This window comes from Elgaria multicarinata, chromosome 1, assembly GCF_023053635.1.
Source record: "Elgaria multicarinata webbii isolate HBS135686 ecotype San Diego chromosome 1, rElgMul1.1.pri, whole genome shotgun sequence".
NCBI lineage: Eukaryota > Metazoa > Chordata > Lepidosauria > Squamata > Anguidae > Elgaria > Elgaria multicarinata.
Window position 1 is genome coordinate 24,271,078 of NC_086171.1, and position 16,083 is coordinate 24,287,160.

Below are 16,083 nucleotides of genomic sequence, written 5' to 3' on the forward strand. Positions count from 1 at the left end.
CTTTTTCCTTTTAGAAAATGACAAAGATTGTAGGATGTCACAAAGAAATCAAACAATTTAAACAAAAGGTAATGATGGACACATCTGCCAATTCCAGTTACTCTCTGTTACTCCCATCATTTTTCCAATCCATTTTGTCCCAGTTCTGAATTGGTTTGCAACTTTTTGAAGAAAAACCACAAGCTGTCAGCACTAAATGTGAATGCATTATCATGTGCATTTCTCATCATATATGCCTCTTTGTATGCATTTTCCCTAATATACACATTTTACAAATGAGTTTCCCTTATTTAGTGCTTTTTGTAGGGTTCCCCCCCGCACATTAATATACACATTGCTGTGCACTGATTTCCACCCTAATGTGTGCACTATTGTATTCATGTTTTGTTCACAGAATTGCATTGAAAAGTTCTGAGAAGTGTGAATGCCAAAGAATAATTAGAAATAGTGTTTCCTTACTGTCGCTTTCCTCCTCGCTTCTGTCCTACAATACTTCCTCTTTCTTCACACAGAGAAAGAGGAAATAAACAATGACTACATGGCCCATTCAGTGGCCATTTTTATTGCGCTGCTTTTCCCACACACAGCAGGAAATGGCGGCACATTCCATTAAAAAAATCGGATTAAAAAGGGTCCATGTTGCGATGGAAAGAAGGCAAGAAGGAGCAGGAGTCACATGGGAGGCGTCCGTCATCTTCAAAAGGACCCACAAATATCCGTAAGTGGGGAGTAACGAGCGTGCAATAAAACACTCATCTGATGACGTTCATGCACATGAATTGGGTAAATTCATATCAAAATGCAAACTGAATGGAATTCTCTCACCCGTCCCTAAGCCAATGTCCTTGGGCACCTGAAGTGATAGCTATGATCTACTTGTTGATATTCTTAATGATTTCACTGTGATGGTTTAACATGATTTTTTTAAACAAGTCCAAAATAATAATAATGATTAGAACGTATGAATAAAGCAGCAGAGTTTTGACAAGAACCAGGAAGGTACCTCAGCATATCCATCAGCCACACGGTAGCTACCTTGCAGCCTCACTGTCAACGGCAATGAGACTTTTCTTTGCACCAAACTAGAATTTATACAGAAACAATTAAAAACAAACACGTGCTTTTTCTTCTTCAATATTTGACAGAATTGTGCCACAGGAGGATAACCTCTATTTATAAACACAGGAAAAGATAGAGCATAAAAAGGAAGAAAATAAGGCTGGCTTGATTATTTTTCCCACACCCCCTTCCAGTAGGCACACCCTTTTCTGAAGGAAAATAAAAAGAAACTGATGCTCACAGAAGGTAAACAGCAATGGCAAAGCACATGACAGAAAGGAAGAAGCTAGAGGTCTTTACATAATATTGAAACTTTTTTTCTCTGTGCTGTGGCCCTTTTAGTCAGAAGAGCACATAGGTAGCCAGATGAAACTACACGTGCTTTCAGAATCTCAAATAACCAGGTTCTCTTGGCTCTGCCAGTTGACTATATTATGTCCTATTTTCTTTTTCTTTTCTTTTTTTGCGTTGTAATGTTGCATATTTAGCAGCCATTTATTTGGGTAACCCAACCCCATCCCCACCAAACACGAGATACAACATTAAAAATAAGGAAAAGTTTTTAGTATTCTTAAAAAAATACTCAATTCTTTTAAAAGTCACTTAAAGTAACCACAGACTCTGCGCAATCCTCTGACAGTGCTCTTACACAAACCTAATTTCCTTTCATTTGGGGCTTGTGTGGAAATCATAGTTAGTGGATTGTATTCTTAATATTACAACTGGGGCAGTTGAATCTGGTTGATCCAAAGGAAACCTGCTTTATTTTAATTTATTTTTCATATTGTATTTTCCCTTTTCAGTATTGTTACCCTGTTTTGAATACACCACAGCCATTGCAGTGAATCCTTCATCCTTTTTTTTCCTGATGGAGGACCATTTAAATCTTTTGGTTTATTTCTTTTTAGGTGCTTCCTTTGCTAGATCTTTCTGCCTGCTATAGAGAAAAGAACTACTGAACTTCATTGCCATATTCATCAATAGCAGTTCTAATTTTGAAGCTGAAGCTGAAGCCTCCAGGAACCTGTCTAGGCTCCATGGGCACACTCATGTTCCTGCTTAACTCCCCTTCGTTTAAATAGCACATCCATGGAAGATATTCTCAGTGGACTGTGCCACCTGTAAATTTGGGGGAACTAGTGGAGAACAAGGAATTTGGAAATGAATGGAATGCATGCTTTCAAAACTTTCCCCATACATTGCTGGGGGACTGGCAAAATTTGGAGGTACCGTCCCCAAATTGTCACTGCATGAAACGCTACCCTCTTTTTTGGGGGGGACGGGACACGGTATCCTCCATATATAAATTCCATATATTCTTTTCTCTTTTAAAAATAAGTTTGCACTGATTCAATTTACTTGTTATTGTCTTTTGCCTAATCAAACTAATTAGTGATTGTCAGCAAACATATTAAGACAACAGAAAGCCAGTTAGTATAAAGTGATTATTAAATTCATGCTTGCATGAAAGAATTAACGTGAGCCATTTTTAACTTTCTTCTTGCATGGGAGAGTTAAATGAAAACATTGATCACCTATGTTCAGCGACATCTTCTAAGTGACTTGAACACACCACCAAAATGCAAAATGATGATGGCTGGTTCTGAACACTGGAAGATGACACAGGGAGAGGGGAAGAAATGAACCTGTGGGATGCTATGAAAAAGGAAGACTGTAGTTTCAGTACAAAAGAAATCAGACAATGCAGCAGAAAAGCTCAGCAAAGTTAAAACGCACCCGGGTAGAATAGCTGGCAAACCATCTCTTCCTCATGCTGGGAAATGCTGCTAAGCGCTGCTAAGTACCAACTACTCAGAACTTTCCATTAGAAGCCTAAGTGCGTAGGATGTAAAATACCAGTGGAAGATAGTTTAAACAAACACAAAGATAAGAACTGGTCCGGCCATGTAGGTCAAATAAAGATATTTTTTTTAAAAAGGAAAGAAATAAGAAAAAAACCCTCTATCTTCTGGACTGTGGTAGGGTGTCATTTCATCTTTGGTATAAAATAGGCCATCCATAGGCTGCATTTGTTCACAACTAGGAAAGACTACAGAAATTGTCAACAATTTCTTCTAGCTATTGCTTTTTTTGCACTTTTTTGACCATAAGCTCCTATCTACTTACGTTCCCCCCCCCCCAATGCTTTTAAGCTAGGTGTTTGCAATGTGACAAGCAAAGCAGACTAAAAACTTTTTAAAGCTCATAAAAAAGACTGCAGATAAAAAGCACTAATGCTTTTGCCAGCGATCACGTTTTGTAAATAAAAAAAATCTCCATTCTGCAAGAAAAAAAAATCCTGCATTCCTTAAAATGCAAGTTGATACCCCCCCAGTTCAATAATTTTATTGTAAAACACTTTAGCCTTCTAGATTCTTCTCTGTCAACACTAAGAAAGTTCATAAAAGTCTCCATGTTTTTTTTCCCAATTCTTGAAGTTGCCACAGTTTCTTTATCAACAGGTTTTCTTCAAAAGAAGAAAAATCATTTTCTGCCAAACTGTACAGTTTATAATTTTTTTGTTCACCCTAAAAATTCAGTCTGTTGAACTTCAGCACCAGCTGATACTGGTATAAGTTTGATTTCATTCTCGTTTCTTCTACCCAGACGTTGACAGCTTGCCTTGAGAGCCTTTGACGTCCTTAAAATTAAGGCAATTAAGATTCAAGATAAACCTTACCTAAACATTTCTAAAAAAAACAAAACAAAAAACTCAAAATGAAAGACACACTTAACTTCAACAAGAAGGGGAAAAAGAGAAGCTGGATTCTTGAGGAAGACCATTAGTTTTCATCTCAGCTTGCTCCCTCTTGACATCACTGGTTCTCTGTTGTTGTTTTGGAAAACAAAAACAAATCTATCTACACTTCCAAGTAAATTCTGAATTTCAAATGTTCATTCAGATGAAATATCAACCCAATGTTTCAGCATGGGTTTTTTTTAATAAAAAAATAGCAAAAATAAAACTATCAGACTACATGACTGAACAATTTGCACAGCACATAGAAACACTGTTTTGTTTTTGTTGGGTAAGGTAGAAAATGAAAGGGAAAAAAAATCTGTTGACGCCTGTGCAAACTGGAAGCCAACTTCTTGTTCAATGAAGTTTCTCCATTCAAGGCAAACTTTTCAGACCGACATTTTTCAGTCCTGTTTATTGTCTGCAAAAACAATTGAATTAAAGCAACAATTAAGTCAAAATAACTTAGAAATAGCCTCTTGCCCTTTAAACCCCACCCCCACAATTTTCTTTAAAATGTATCCAAGTTAAACTTACTTAGCCTAGGGAGAATGCATTATAGACACATCTTTAATTATGTGCATCTTTCTGTGAATTGATTTGAGCATAATAAAAGGAAGGAAAGAACTTTAAAAACGCACGGGGAACATATGAGACTGTCTTTTAGCTCATTAGATCACTGGTCCATCTAGCTCTAGAGATAACAAATGGGAGCTGATAGGAACGTCTGACAGTGTAGACAAAAGTGTTGGCAGGGGTGAGCAAACTTCAGGCTTGCAAGATGTACTTTGGGGTTTTACTAGAACCCTGAGGTCTATCAACCAGAGCCAAGTGCAAAATAATAGCTCAGGCAGAAAGGTGCATGCAAAGAATGAATGAATAGGGTGCTTTACCTTCTGAGCACATGATCAGCCCAGGATTTTTTTGATCCATACCAGAATGGACCTCACAAGTTCTTTCACACAACAATCGACAGCTGGTTTCCCTACAGTTTGTATTGGCATTTTGCCCCAGCAATATACATAGCCCTGATGTCTACTCAATGAACATTTTATAAATCTCCTACAGTGACTGCCCAGAATCTCTCTAGGTTGCCTGGGCCAGCCAGAAAGGAAGGGCTTGTGCGCCAATGTGTGACCAGGGGGGGAAATTTCCTGTCTTACATGGGCTAGAGTAGTAATTCTTGAACTATGTTCTGTGGAACAGTATCATGCTGTGAGAAAACCACTAATGTGCAATGAGAGATAAATTAATTAAATAATAAAATAGCTCCTGTGGATCCAAAGTATTTAGTCATTGCCTATGCAGAGATGCAGTAGCTTTACCTGTCTCAAACATTACATTTTGGCACGAGTCACTGCTTTGGTTTTGCCTCTTTCCAGTAGGAGGGCATGTTTAGATCAGTGGCTCATACAGAAACCCAGGAGGTGAGCATCTCATAAATAGGCCTTCCTTCAGTATCAGAGTGAAGTTCAACCTGTTCTGGATGGGGTTGAACTCCCTTTGAAGGAGCAGGTTCGTAGCCTGGGGGTTCTCCTAGAACCATCTCTGTCACTTGAGGCTCAGGTGACCTTGCTGGCATGAAGTGCCTTCTACCAGCTTCAGTTGGTGGCCCAACTATGCCCCTATCAGGGCAGGGATAACCTGGCTTCAGTTGTCTATGCTCTGGTAACGTCCAAATTAGATTACTACAATGCACTCTATGTGGGGCTGCCTTTGAAGACGGTTTGGAAGCTGCAGCTTGTGCAAAATGCAGTGGTCAGATTGATAACTGGGACCAGAAGGTTTGAGCATATAAGACCTACTCTAGCCCACATGCATTGGCTGCCTGAATGTTTCTGAGCCCGATTCAAAGCGTTGGTTTTAACCTATAAAGTCTTACACGGCTTGGGACCACAATATCTGATGGAATGCCTTTCCAGACATGAACCTACCTGAACACTACATTCAACATCTAAGGTCCTCCACCGGGTGCCTACTTCAAGGGAAGCTTGGAGGGTGGCAACAAGAGAGAGGGCCTTCTCTGTGCTGGCCCCCAAACTGTGGAACAATCTCCCTGACAAGGCCTGCCTGGTGCCGACATTGTCATTTTTTTGGCACCAGGTCAAGACTTTTTTCTTCTCCCAGGCATTTAGCAATATGTAATGAGCTTGGGTCTGTTTTTGGCTCATCGTTTTTAAAGTTGTTATAGTGGTTTTAAATGTATGTGCATATTGCATGTTTTTGTGGTTTTTAATTTTTGTCTATTGTTTTTAAGTGTTTTTATCTTATATGAATTGCCCAGAGAGCTTCAGCTAAGGGGCGGTATACAAAATGCAATAAATGTTTCCAGTTTTAATTCAGAAAAAAAAAATACTGGCCTTGGCTATCAGACATATGGGAAACACACGGCTATATAGTAGGGCTTCAGTTTATTTATTTATTTATTTATTACATTTATATACCGCCCCATAGCCGAAGCTCTCTGGGCAGTTTACAACTGTTAAAAATGGTAAACATTAAAAAGTACACAAAATTTTAAAAACCATCAAAAACATAAAAACAACAGTATAAAAACAACAGTTTGGGGGATTTGCGTTTGTGCTTCAACTCTACCATGCATTTGATGTTGTTTGGCCTTAGAATATTGCCGTATCTAAGCATCAATTCCCTCAGCACAATCCAATGTATGTTTACTCTGAAGTAAGTCACACTGAATTAAATGGGGCTAACTGTGGATTAATGTACATAGTATTGCAGCACTTGTGTATAAAATGGAAGTAACAGCCACCTACCTCTTAGTGTTGTTGGAGTGGTAAACACAGACTGTGAAGCACTTTAAGAAGAGCCATATGAAAGGCCATGTTGGATCAGAGCAAGGGTCCATCTAGTCCTCTTTCAAAGTCATCTATCATCTATCTATCCATCCATCTATTATCTATCTATCTGTCTGTCCGTTTGTCCATCCACATACTGATGCCAGTTCAACACATCTTTGAATTACAGTGGAACTACTAATATACATCCCAGAGAAACGTCTACCTGATTTACACATCAATGGACACCATGAGCTTACTTTGACTGTTGGTAGGAATATGCAGATGCATGTTCACTGGATGTATCCACTGCCATTTGTTGCTGTTGACCACTGGCTTCCTGTGATGAAGGTGCTACTGCCTGTGGAGAGGTATCGGTGACAACACCCTGAAGAAACAAACAGGAACACAGAGGGCCTTACTGCTTTTAATAAAAATATCAGTGACATCCAGGAGGAGAAAGTCAGCATAATTTTACCAGCCTCATTATTTCTGTGCAGCTGCACCATTGCATTATATTGTTGAGTGTCAGGTATATCAGAAGCCACATGCTGATACGACATAAATGCTACACATTTAAAAGAGAGGCATGCCATGATTACAGCTTTGCATAGAAGGTCTGCTGAAGGCTTCCGCCTTATAAAGCACTGTTGAAATCCACATACCGTAGACTATTTTAGTTTATCACGTATGCATGGCTGGCCTGATTCGAATCTCATTGGATGATTTAATACTGATCAATGGAGTTCTTCTTTCTTCATTGTAGCGAGAGATCAGAATCAAGCCCCACCAAGCAGGCATGTTGGGAATGTGATACATGAATTGCAGCATCTGTATCATGCTTTGAACAAGAATGTAAGGGTATTTCAAAAAGTATTTTCTATATAGGTAACACAGATAAATCATTACAGCAGTTTGCTGTAGTTTTTAAAATTGTGCACATACATTACACTTAAGAATTTGGCAAAAAATAATCTTAGTTTTTTTGCTGTTTTGATAACCAAATTTATTATTTTATGTAATAGTTCTCAAAAGCATTTTAATTTTTGTTTCTCTATTTGTGTCCCTTTAATAACTGGTGGACACTACTGGTTACAATAACTTCACGCTTGCATTCCAGTGTGCAGAACTAGAAGTAATAGCCCCAAAATGCAGTTTTGTTCTTGCTGGAATCCTATGTAACTAAGTAGAGATTATTCAGATTTTTTTGTTTCTGCTGATGAGGTAGCCAATTGCTTTTAAGAAGTGCTTTGAATCAGCATGCTTTTTAAAAAATTGTAGCATAGTTGTCTTTTAAAAAAGAATGTTTAAAACAGGTGTTTGGGTTAATGTTGACAACAAAACATGATAGAGAATTTTAAAAAATCATTGTACTGCAAAGATTTCAAAAGATGGATGAAATAGTAGTGATGTATCTAATGCATGGGGGTGATTATTGAGGAGAACCAATATCTGCAGGCAACCATGTGAAAAGGCCCAATATTTATAGTGGAAGTGTGCCAACACAGCTTCTTGAGGAAAAAGCATCCCCAACTATTCAAGAAGTGGCAAATCTACTCTAAAGGAAGCATAGTTCAAGACACAATAATTGAGTCCATGCTGTGTCCATCACATATAATTGGATGAAAAGTAGGCTAAGATGAAACTGTGAGGAACCAAAAATACACGTATGAATTTAAGAATGAACGCCACCTTTCTTTTTTCCCCTCAAGGGTCCCTCTTTTTCCCGTTTGCTTGTTTGTCCAGGCCTTATGAAGATGAACACCGGCAGAGGTCAGACTGCAGCTTTCTGGGTGGCTTGTGGTCTACAGTGCCGAGGACATACTTACTCATTAGGCTGTCATCAGCAGGACTCAGCCCCATGGAGGGAGGGAGTAAATCCTTCATCGAGGATGAATAAGCACTCAGTCAGTGCAGCATCCTCCAGGTCTGCATATACAAGAGGAAGGTTTCCTTTGCTGAGTTCATGATTTCTGGTGGCGCTTGGCTTTCAGCAATCACTTACGGCAAAAAGTCTTATGCTAAGGAGAGCATCAACCCCCTTTTCCACAGTCTTCTCTGCTTGAACCTCTTTTGTATTTGCAGTCTGATGATGACTTGTTGTTCCTTTGCTTCCCTTCCCCTCCCACCTCCTCCACCTTCAGGAAGAACAAACACTCAATGGAATATTCTATTTTGTCTTTGGTGGAAACCAAAACTGAAATGAAACCTGCCTATATCTTGAAAGGGAGATAAAGAAAAATGAGCAGGTGATGCCAATGTTGCTCCCCCAAAGAGATCGAAACAAGGCATGTTTGATATGTACAAGCATAGATAAGGTGGACTTACTTCAAGAGGGACAGCTGTTGGAGGCACAGGAGTATACTGGGGAATGTAGGTCCCTTGCATAGGTGCAGCAGCCGTCATGTACTAGAATAAGGCAAAAGCAAATTTAATTTAGGAATTTAGAAAGAAAAGAAAAAAGAAAGTCTTGCTAGATTCATTTATTGGAATGGTTACCATACTGGACCCAATTAATGTAAACAAGCTATATCATATAACATTAGCACTTTCAATCTACTAAACAATATCAAGATGTCCTTTGAAAGTGATAGTTGATTATTAAGTAAGTTGCTTAGTAACTTCACATTTATAGAAAGTACTGCTGCATTTACACGATTTAAAAAAAAAATCAATTCCACATGGCCAATCTACACAATTGAGGTGCCATGTTGCCCAACTCTATTCTATCTTTATCCTATGACAAACACAGTCATGTGAAATTACCTTACATAATAGACAATGGTCACAATCCAGTTAAGCTCTTCTAAGTTCCATTGATTTGACCTGGAAAATTAAGCCCATGCTGCTCTCTCTCCAATTGAAAATCATTAATACTTTATGTTGCTTGAATCAAAATCATTGATAATAGCACAGCCTGCTAATGTATGAATAGTGTAGGATTTTTAAAAATAGTACTATGAAACTAATGGTCAAATTAGGCATGACACTAAACACGACACTCCAGCACCCTAAAAAAAATAAAAATTGCAGGAATGAGAAGTGATTTTCATCAGGACCATGGTGCATAGGAATGGAGTTAACCTCTTTCTAACACCCCCCCCCCAACTCCCAATCACAAAGAAAATTCTACCTTACCCACCCTCTGGTGGTTCTTAGGCTTGGCACCAATTAAAAATTCCTCCTGAGCGTTAATAGTAGCTGAGGGGGTGGGAATATTTGTTGGACTGTGGCAGGGGCAGAAAGACTTACCCCACCTTACCATACACCAAAGTACCTACCCCCGCCTCAGTACCTGCTATAAATGGTTTCTTGAAAAGACACAAAAAACAAGTGATGTATTCACTGACATGTCTAATTTGGCCTTCACATAAATAAGCATTCACGACTTTGTAAAAGTGCTAAGCACTTGGTCTCTGAGCCTGAAGAGTCTTCTCTAATTGACACCTGTACATGATAAAAAAAAAATGTAGGAGAATAACACACTTATGAGTAACATAATTGAAGCCAGTGTGATTCCTCCTAAGCAAGTTGTCTGAACATTACAGCTACGTTTCACATTCTCAATTGCACTTACTTTGGAGGAAGTCTCACTGATTTCAATGGAACTGCTATTTATGTAAGTATCTGCATAGGATCACAGTCTTCATCCATTCTACCTTACAGCTATTTAAAATGAGAACAATTAAATCTCTAGAGACCTGAAGGGGAAAAAATAGCAGGGAAGGCAAAATACAGAAAAGGAACAGATGTCTCAGAGTTTCCCCTTTTATAGCTAGGACCGCTAACTTGATTTCCTTCTACGCATGAATTGTTTTTAATTTCCAAGAACTCTTCTTAGCTATCAACATTAGAAATCCTCCTGAAAAGCTCTTGCCCTCAAGTGCTATAGAAATGTCCTTAATTACAAGTGTTTTTCTGACACTCTTACAGCATTATTCCTTTCCTCCATTGCTTATAGAAGAATTTGTGGCTGAAGGCAACAAATTGCTCAGATCCTTCAATGTCCTATCAGTATTAAGTTGTCACATCTAGACATGTCTCTGTTTTGCCACTATCCAAGCTGTATTCACTGACAAAAATACCTACAACACCTTGGAACTTCAAAGATGCGCAGAGGAGCCAAATGTTCCCAGAATGCGCTTGATGAATTTTAAAACAATTAAAAGAGAATAGATTTGCCACATTAAAAAAAAAAGGAAGCACTGAAAGTATTTTATTTTATTGTTCATTTTAAATGCCTCAAAATACCTATCCTAAATGAAGCTTGGATCACTTTGCTCTGAGACACCTACTATATCACAACATTGTGACAAAGAAAAGCAGGGTAAACAACATAAATATTTTGAAACACTGAGGGTGAAAGCCATTCAGGCAATAATATCTTGACTTTGATGGAAATTCTCGGTAAAACTGAATAAGCATTGCAGCAGGAGGTGACACCTCCATAGACAAGTCAGGGCAAATTTTACAATTGTTTTGCATTACAGCCAACCATTTCAAGAGTTGGAATGAAAAGTGGAAATGGGCTATATAAGTGCCTTTCTCACTCCCATTTAGTGCAGTTGGGGCCGGGCAGACAGTGTGAAAAAGGCCCACGCCTTGGCCATGTCCTAGTTAAGGGTCCCCATTTCGAACAGTTGCTGCAAACAAAGTTCATGAAACAACACGTCTTTGAATGATGGGTGCCCAGGCAGTGGAAATACTGCTCAGTCTCCTGCTTCACTGAGGATTGTAGCTGGCTAGCATTTTCCTGTAAAGTCCTTGGTGCTAGTAGGATGCACTGATGAGGGAGGTATGAGTGACAAATTCGGTCCTTTTGTCAGACTGAGATGAACTCTCCCTTGGATGAACTGTTCCTGTAGTGACAAAGAGCTGCAGACTGAACCTGCAGTTCTTCTATTTCCATGGCTTTGGGCCAAGAGAGGTCAGCTGTATAGCTGGCTGAAAACAACTTTTAATGCAAGTCTTCACTGGAGACCCCCAAAGACCAATTGTTCTGTTATCCATTACTGCACAGAAGTGTCAGGCTCACAGAATTGCCGAACTCCTTAGATGAGCCACAGAATCTGCCACAGATTCTGTGAAACAGTTGCTTCCTTGATACAAAGTGAAATCTATGAATCACCTTACTTTACTTCAGTTCAAAATGCCGCTGCAAAGTGTGAAATAACGTGTCCAGTGGGGCATCTCCAGGAAAGCTAGCTAGTCAGTCAGCAATACAAAACCATGCTTCCCCACTGAAGAGAGAAAAATAGCCCTCTGTTTAGTTTCAGCCTGCATACCTCTGGCACACAAAAACTGCATAAACCATTCAATAAAGCCGGAGAATGGTTTGGAACCTTCTACCAAAGACAAATCTTCCCCTTCTGGCAAGGAATCTATATTGCAGCAGGTTAGTTTTTATCTTCTACTACTTGAAACTGTATAGAACTTCCTCAGGAAGGACAGGTAGGTCCTTACTTGTCCTTGTTGCCACTTGCCACAACAGTGATTCAGTGGTGCTACCTGTTCCACTAAAAACAGACACAGCTTCTTAAGAATTAACTCCTCTTTGTATTTTAATATAGATCACAATTGTGCCCTGGAGTCTCTAACTACAGCCAGCCATCTTAAAAGTAACAAAAACCAACCAGGTGGTTCTTTTCCCAATCTGAAGTTGGAGATAGCACTGTGACCTGGGAAGGGGGGGGGGGAAAGATCCCGTTTCCCTCCCCCTTGTAGCTGGCACAGTGAGGACCATGAAGGCCGCCTCTCTGAGGTTGGAAATTCAACCTCTGTGAGGAGAAAAACAGGGAGGGGACCGTTTCAGTGGGCAGGCAGGGGACTTGGAGGGGCTGGGGCCTAATCTACACCAAGCAGGATATAACTTAACTTTTTTTATTGCGCTCTATAGATCCATAAAAAGAAAAGAAACAAACAACAAACAACCAAACACAAGAATCAGACATGAAATCATACAGTTAGAGCTATTATCAACTTTAGTCTAATACACAAAGAGCTCTAATCTTGGCCGCCACTGTAAGAAATTTAGCAACAGCCAAAGTTACACTTGAGGACTTATCTTCCAACAGAAACTTAACATAAAATTTGCCTGAAGTTCTGGGCAGTTTGCTCAACAATGGGGTAATCATAAGATGGCGGGCCTGATTATAAAAGCTACAGGACAGAAGGATATGCTCCATCGTCTCCACTTCCGTATTCCTACAGGGGCACCGTAGTTCCTGATAAGGGATACCAGCATATCTGCCCTGAAGTAATTCAATAGAATAAACATTGCATCTGGCCTTGGAGAAGGCAATACGATATTTAGCGACCGACAAGTTCTTTAGATAGTCAGCCAGCTGAAGAGGCCCAACGTAATGAACCTGCAATGCACTGGGAGAGCAAGAAACATGAGAGCGAGCGCGTAAGTCGCAGAAGGCTATATCCCACAGTCTTTGTTTGATAGCTTTAAAAGCAAAATTCAAGCCCAGATTAAGGAGGAGGGAAGAGGAAAGACCTATTGAAGCTGCCTTCCTGGCAAGAAGCTTGGACCAGCTGTTCACGTAGTTGTCCTGAGCCAGACAGGGAAGCAGACCTGAGCCCCTCCCAAAAAGACTTCCATCCTTCCAAACTTCCATCCAAAATTTTAAGGCAGACCACAAAGCCCTAAGCGAAAGAGGGCTTTCCCCGGTTTCCAACAAAAGTACCGAATTAGGGACACACTTTGGGAGTTGAAGAAGGGTCCTCAAAAACCTTGTCTGCAGCCTACCTATCTCAGATGTTAATCCCCCTATCCAGATATTGGAGGCATATAAAAGCTGGGCTGCAGACTTGGCATTAAACACTTCGATGGCAGACGGTATAAACATTCCCCCTTTAGTAAAGAAAAAGCGTGTTATTACAGCTGAACTGACTGAAGCTTTATTAAGGGTGGCCGATCTATGGGCACTCCAGGACAGGGTATGATGGAAAAGCAGCCCCAGGTAAGAGAAAAATTTCACCTGTTCCAGGATATGCCCATCAAGGGACCACCGACGTTGAGAAAATCTATTTTCAAAGACCATTACTTTAGATTTCTCAAAATTAATTTTCAGATCGTTGGTCAAACAAAAGTTGGAGAATTTCATTAAAAGATGTTTCAAACCAGGTCTAGAGCGGGAGAGAATAACAGCATCGTCTGCGTAAAGTAAAATAGGAATTTTCCTTGCGCCAAGTTTGGGCAAGTGTCCTTCATGGTCAGACAGGGCCTCCTCAATATCATTTATGTATAAGTTAAATAGTGTAGGTGCGAGGATACAGCCCTGTCTTTCTCCTCTAGACATAGGAATTTCATTTGAAAGCTGTCCCTGTGTGCCACATCTAACTTGCATCCTGCTGTCGCTGTATAGAACCATTATAAGATTAAGAAGTCTTTTGTCCACCAGGATTTTATCTAATTTCTCCCATAGTTTAGTTCTAGGGATGGAGTCGAAAGCGGACTTCAGATCCATGAAGGCGACAAACAGTTTGCTACGTAGAAACTTAAGATGTTTCTCGGCTAAGTGAAAAAGAATCAGACCATGATCAGAAGTGGAGTGATTCTTTCTAAAGGCAGCTTGGGCTTCCGTGACAACATCATTGGCCTCGAGGATGTCAGTTAGTCTATTAGATAAAAATCGAGCATAGAGCTTGCCTATTATTGAGAGGAGGATGATAGGTCTAAAGCAGGATATAGCACTATGAAAGCGGTATATAAAAGGCAAGAGCCACACTTTGGGGGCCCATTGATACAGACCATATAATGCTTTCATACCACTATATCCTGCTTGGTGTGGCTCCTGCCTTTTTATATACCGCTTTCATAGTGCCATATCCTGCTTAGTGTAGACTACGCCGGAGTCAAAGCAGAATCAGTAAGTATTTTCAACACTGACAAGTGTTGGGGCCCATTGACACATGCCACGTACTGCTTTCATACCACTTTCGTAGTGCTATGTGCTGCTTGGTGTGGCTCCTGCCTTTTATATACCACTTTCATAGTGCAATATCCTTCTTGGTGTAGATTAGGCCAAGGATATATGAGTTATCTTGAGCCTCTTCCAGCCTCCTTCCCCTTCCCACATCTAAAGCACCCATCTAGTGAAGTTTGCAGGGTGAGAGGAGGGGGAGGCAAATTGCCTCCACTACACCTCCTGTCCTGCATTGAAGGAGCAGATACCTCAAGGGCTTCCGATCACTGAGGGCACAATTGATAGAACTGGGCCTTAACGGTTCCACTCTGCCTTCAAAAGCAACCCCATGTAGAGCACATCACAATAATCAAGTCTGGGAGTAACTGAAGCCAAGCCCGCATTTTCCAGCTGAAGTTCATACAGTGCTGAATACGTCTCAGTGAAGTAACACAGAGTGGATGGACGGCATCCATGTCCTGATGTACATCTAGATATGTATCCGGATACATATGTTGTCCAGGACTACAGCACTAGGTTAGATAAGCATCCACATTCTGCCCCAATTAGTCAACCACGTGTGACTGTATCAGGGTGTGGGCATTTGTTGGTTGCCTCAGAAACAAGGCTTTTTTTCTCTTTCCCACCCCAACATGAATCTGTTCCACATACATTTGCAAAAGGTTATGAAAAATCACCCTTAAAATGATGTGCATGTATGAGCTTTTGGTCGTATATGCGAAGCTCTCCCAAACCTTTCTCAAACTGTCAAATGGTCTCAAGCCATGTTAGCTACATTCCTGCTGATATTTGGAAGCACTGGGAAGGTTGCACATACAATTTATTACTACATGCAACCATCACATAAAACCTGAAATTGGCTTTGCTAGGGCCACCTGATTGTTCTGTGGCCACGATGAAACCCATATTTTGGTGTCACAGTGGTAATGAATTAGGAGTTTTGGATCTGCAGTATTAATGCCAGCTCTTAAAATCCAAGTCTAGACAGTACATCACTAATCTAAGTATGTGGAGGTGTCTGCATAGCGGGAGAAACTGATGCAAAACACATTACTGCTGGATACAACTTAACTCTGCAGTTTTCGGTACAATTATGTTCCACTCTCTTCCTTGGACTTTCCTTGGGCCCTGTAAGCCTTACAATGGATATTGTATATAATCTGTTTTTATGCTTTTTATGGTTTTAAAATTTGTATATCATTTATTTATTTATTTAAAACATTTATATCCCACCCTGTATCATTAAGATCTCAGAGCGGCGTACAGATAAAAGCATACAGTATAAAACAACAAGTATGCACAGTTAAAAACAAATTAAACCATTTGAGTGTTCAGTGTTTTAATCTTTGTAAACCACAGAGAGCTTCGGCTATGGGGCGGTATATAAATATAATAAATAATAATAAAAATTCAGAAGAAGAACTTTTTTCTTCGGTAGTAGTTGTGTTACAACCAGTTACCTGTTTACATCTCCATTTTGAGTATCCTCTCTTAAGATCAATGCAGTAGTTTCAATTGTAAGGAATTATTTAGTTATAAACAGTGCAAATCTAAA

At 39.9% G+C, this 16,083-nt stretch overlaps 1 protein-coding gene across 2 annotated transcripts in view; it reads right to left on the bottom strand.

Moving 5' to 3' along the window:
• Positions 1 to 836: 836 nt before the first annotated feature.
• The window catches only part of RBMS3 (RNA binding motif single stranded interacting protein 3), an 860,525-nt gene continuing 845,278 nt past the window's right edge, over positions 837 to 16,083 (bottom strand). For both annotated transcript variants that reach the window (XM_063125041.1, XM_063125049.1), the window contains 3 exons: positions 8,923 to 9,003; positions 6,855 to 6,982; positions 837 to 4,220 (listed from right to left, as the gene is read on the bottom strand). In XM_063125041.1, coding sequence (XP_062981111.1) covers positions 4,214 to 4,220; positions 6,855 to 6,982; positions 8,923 to 9,003 — 216 coding nt within the window. In that variant the 3' untranslated portion in view covers positions 837 to 4,213. The remainder of the gene's footprint in view (positions 4,221 to 6,854; positions 6,983 to 8,922; positions 9,004 to 16,083) is intronic.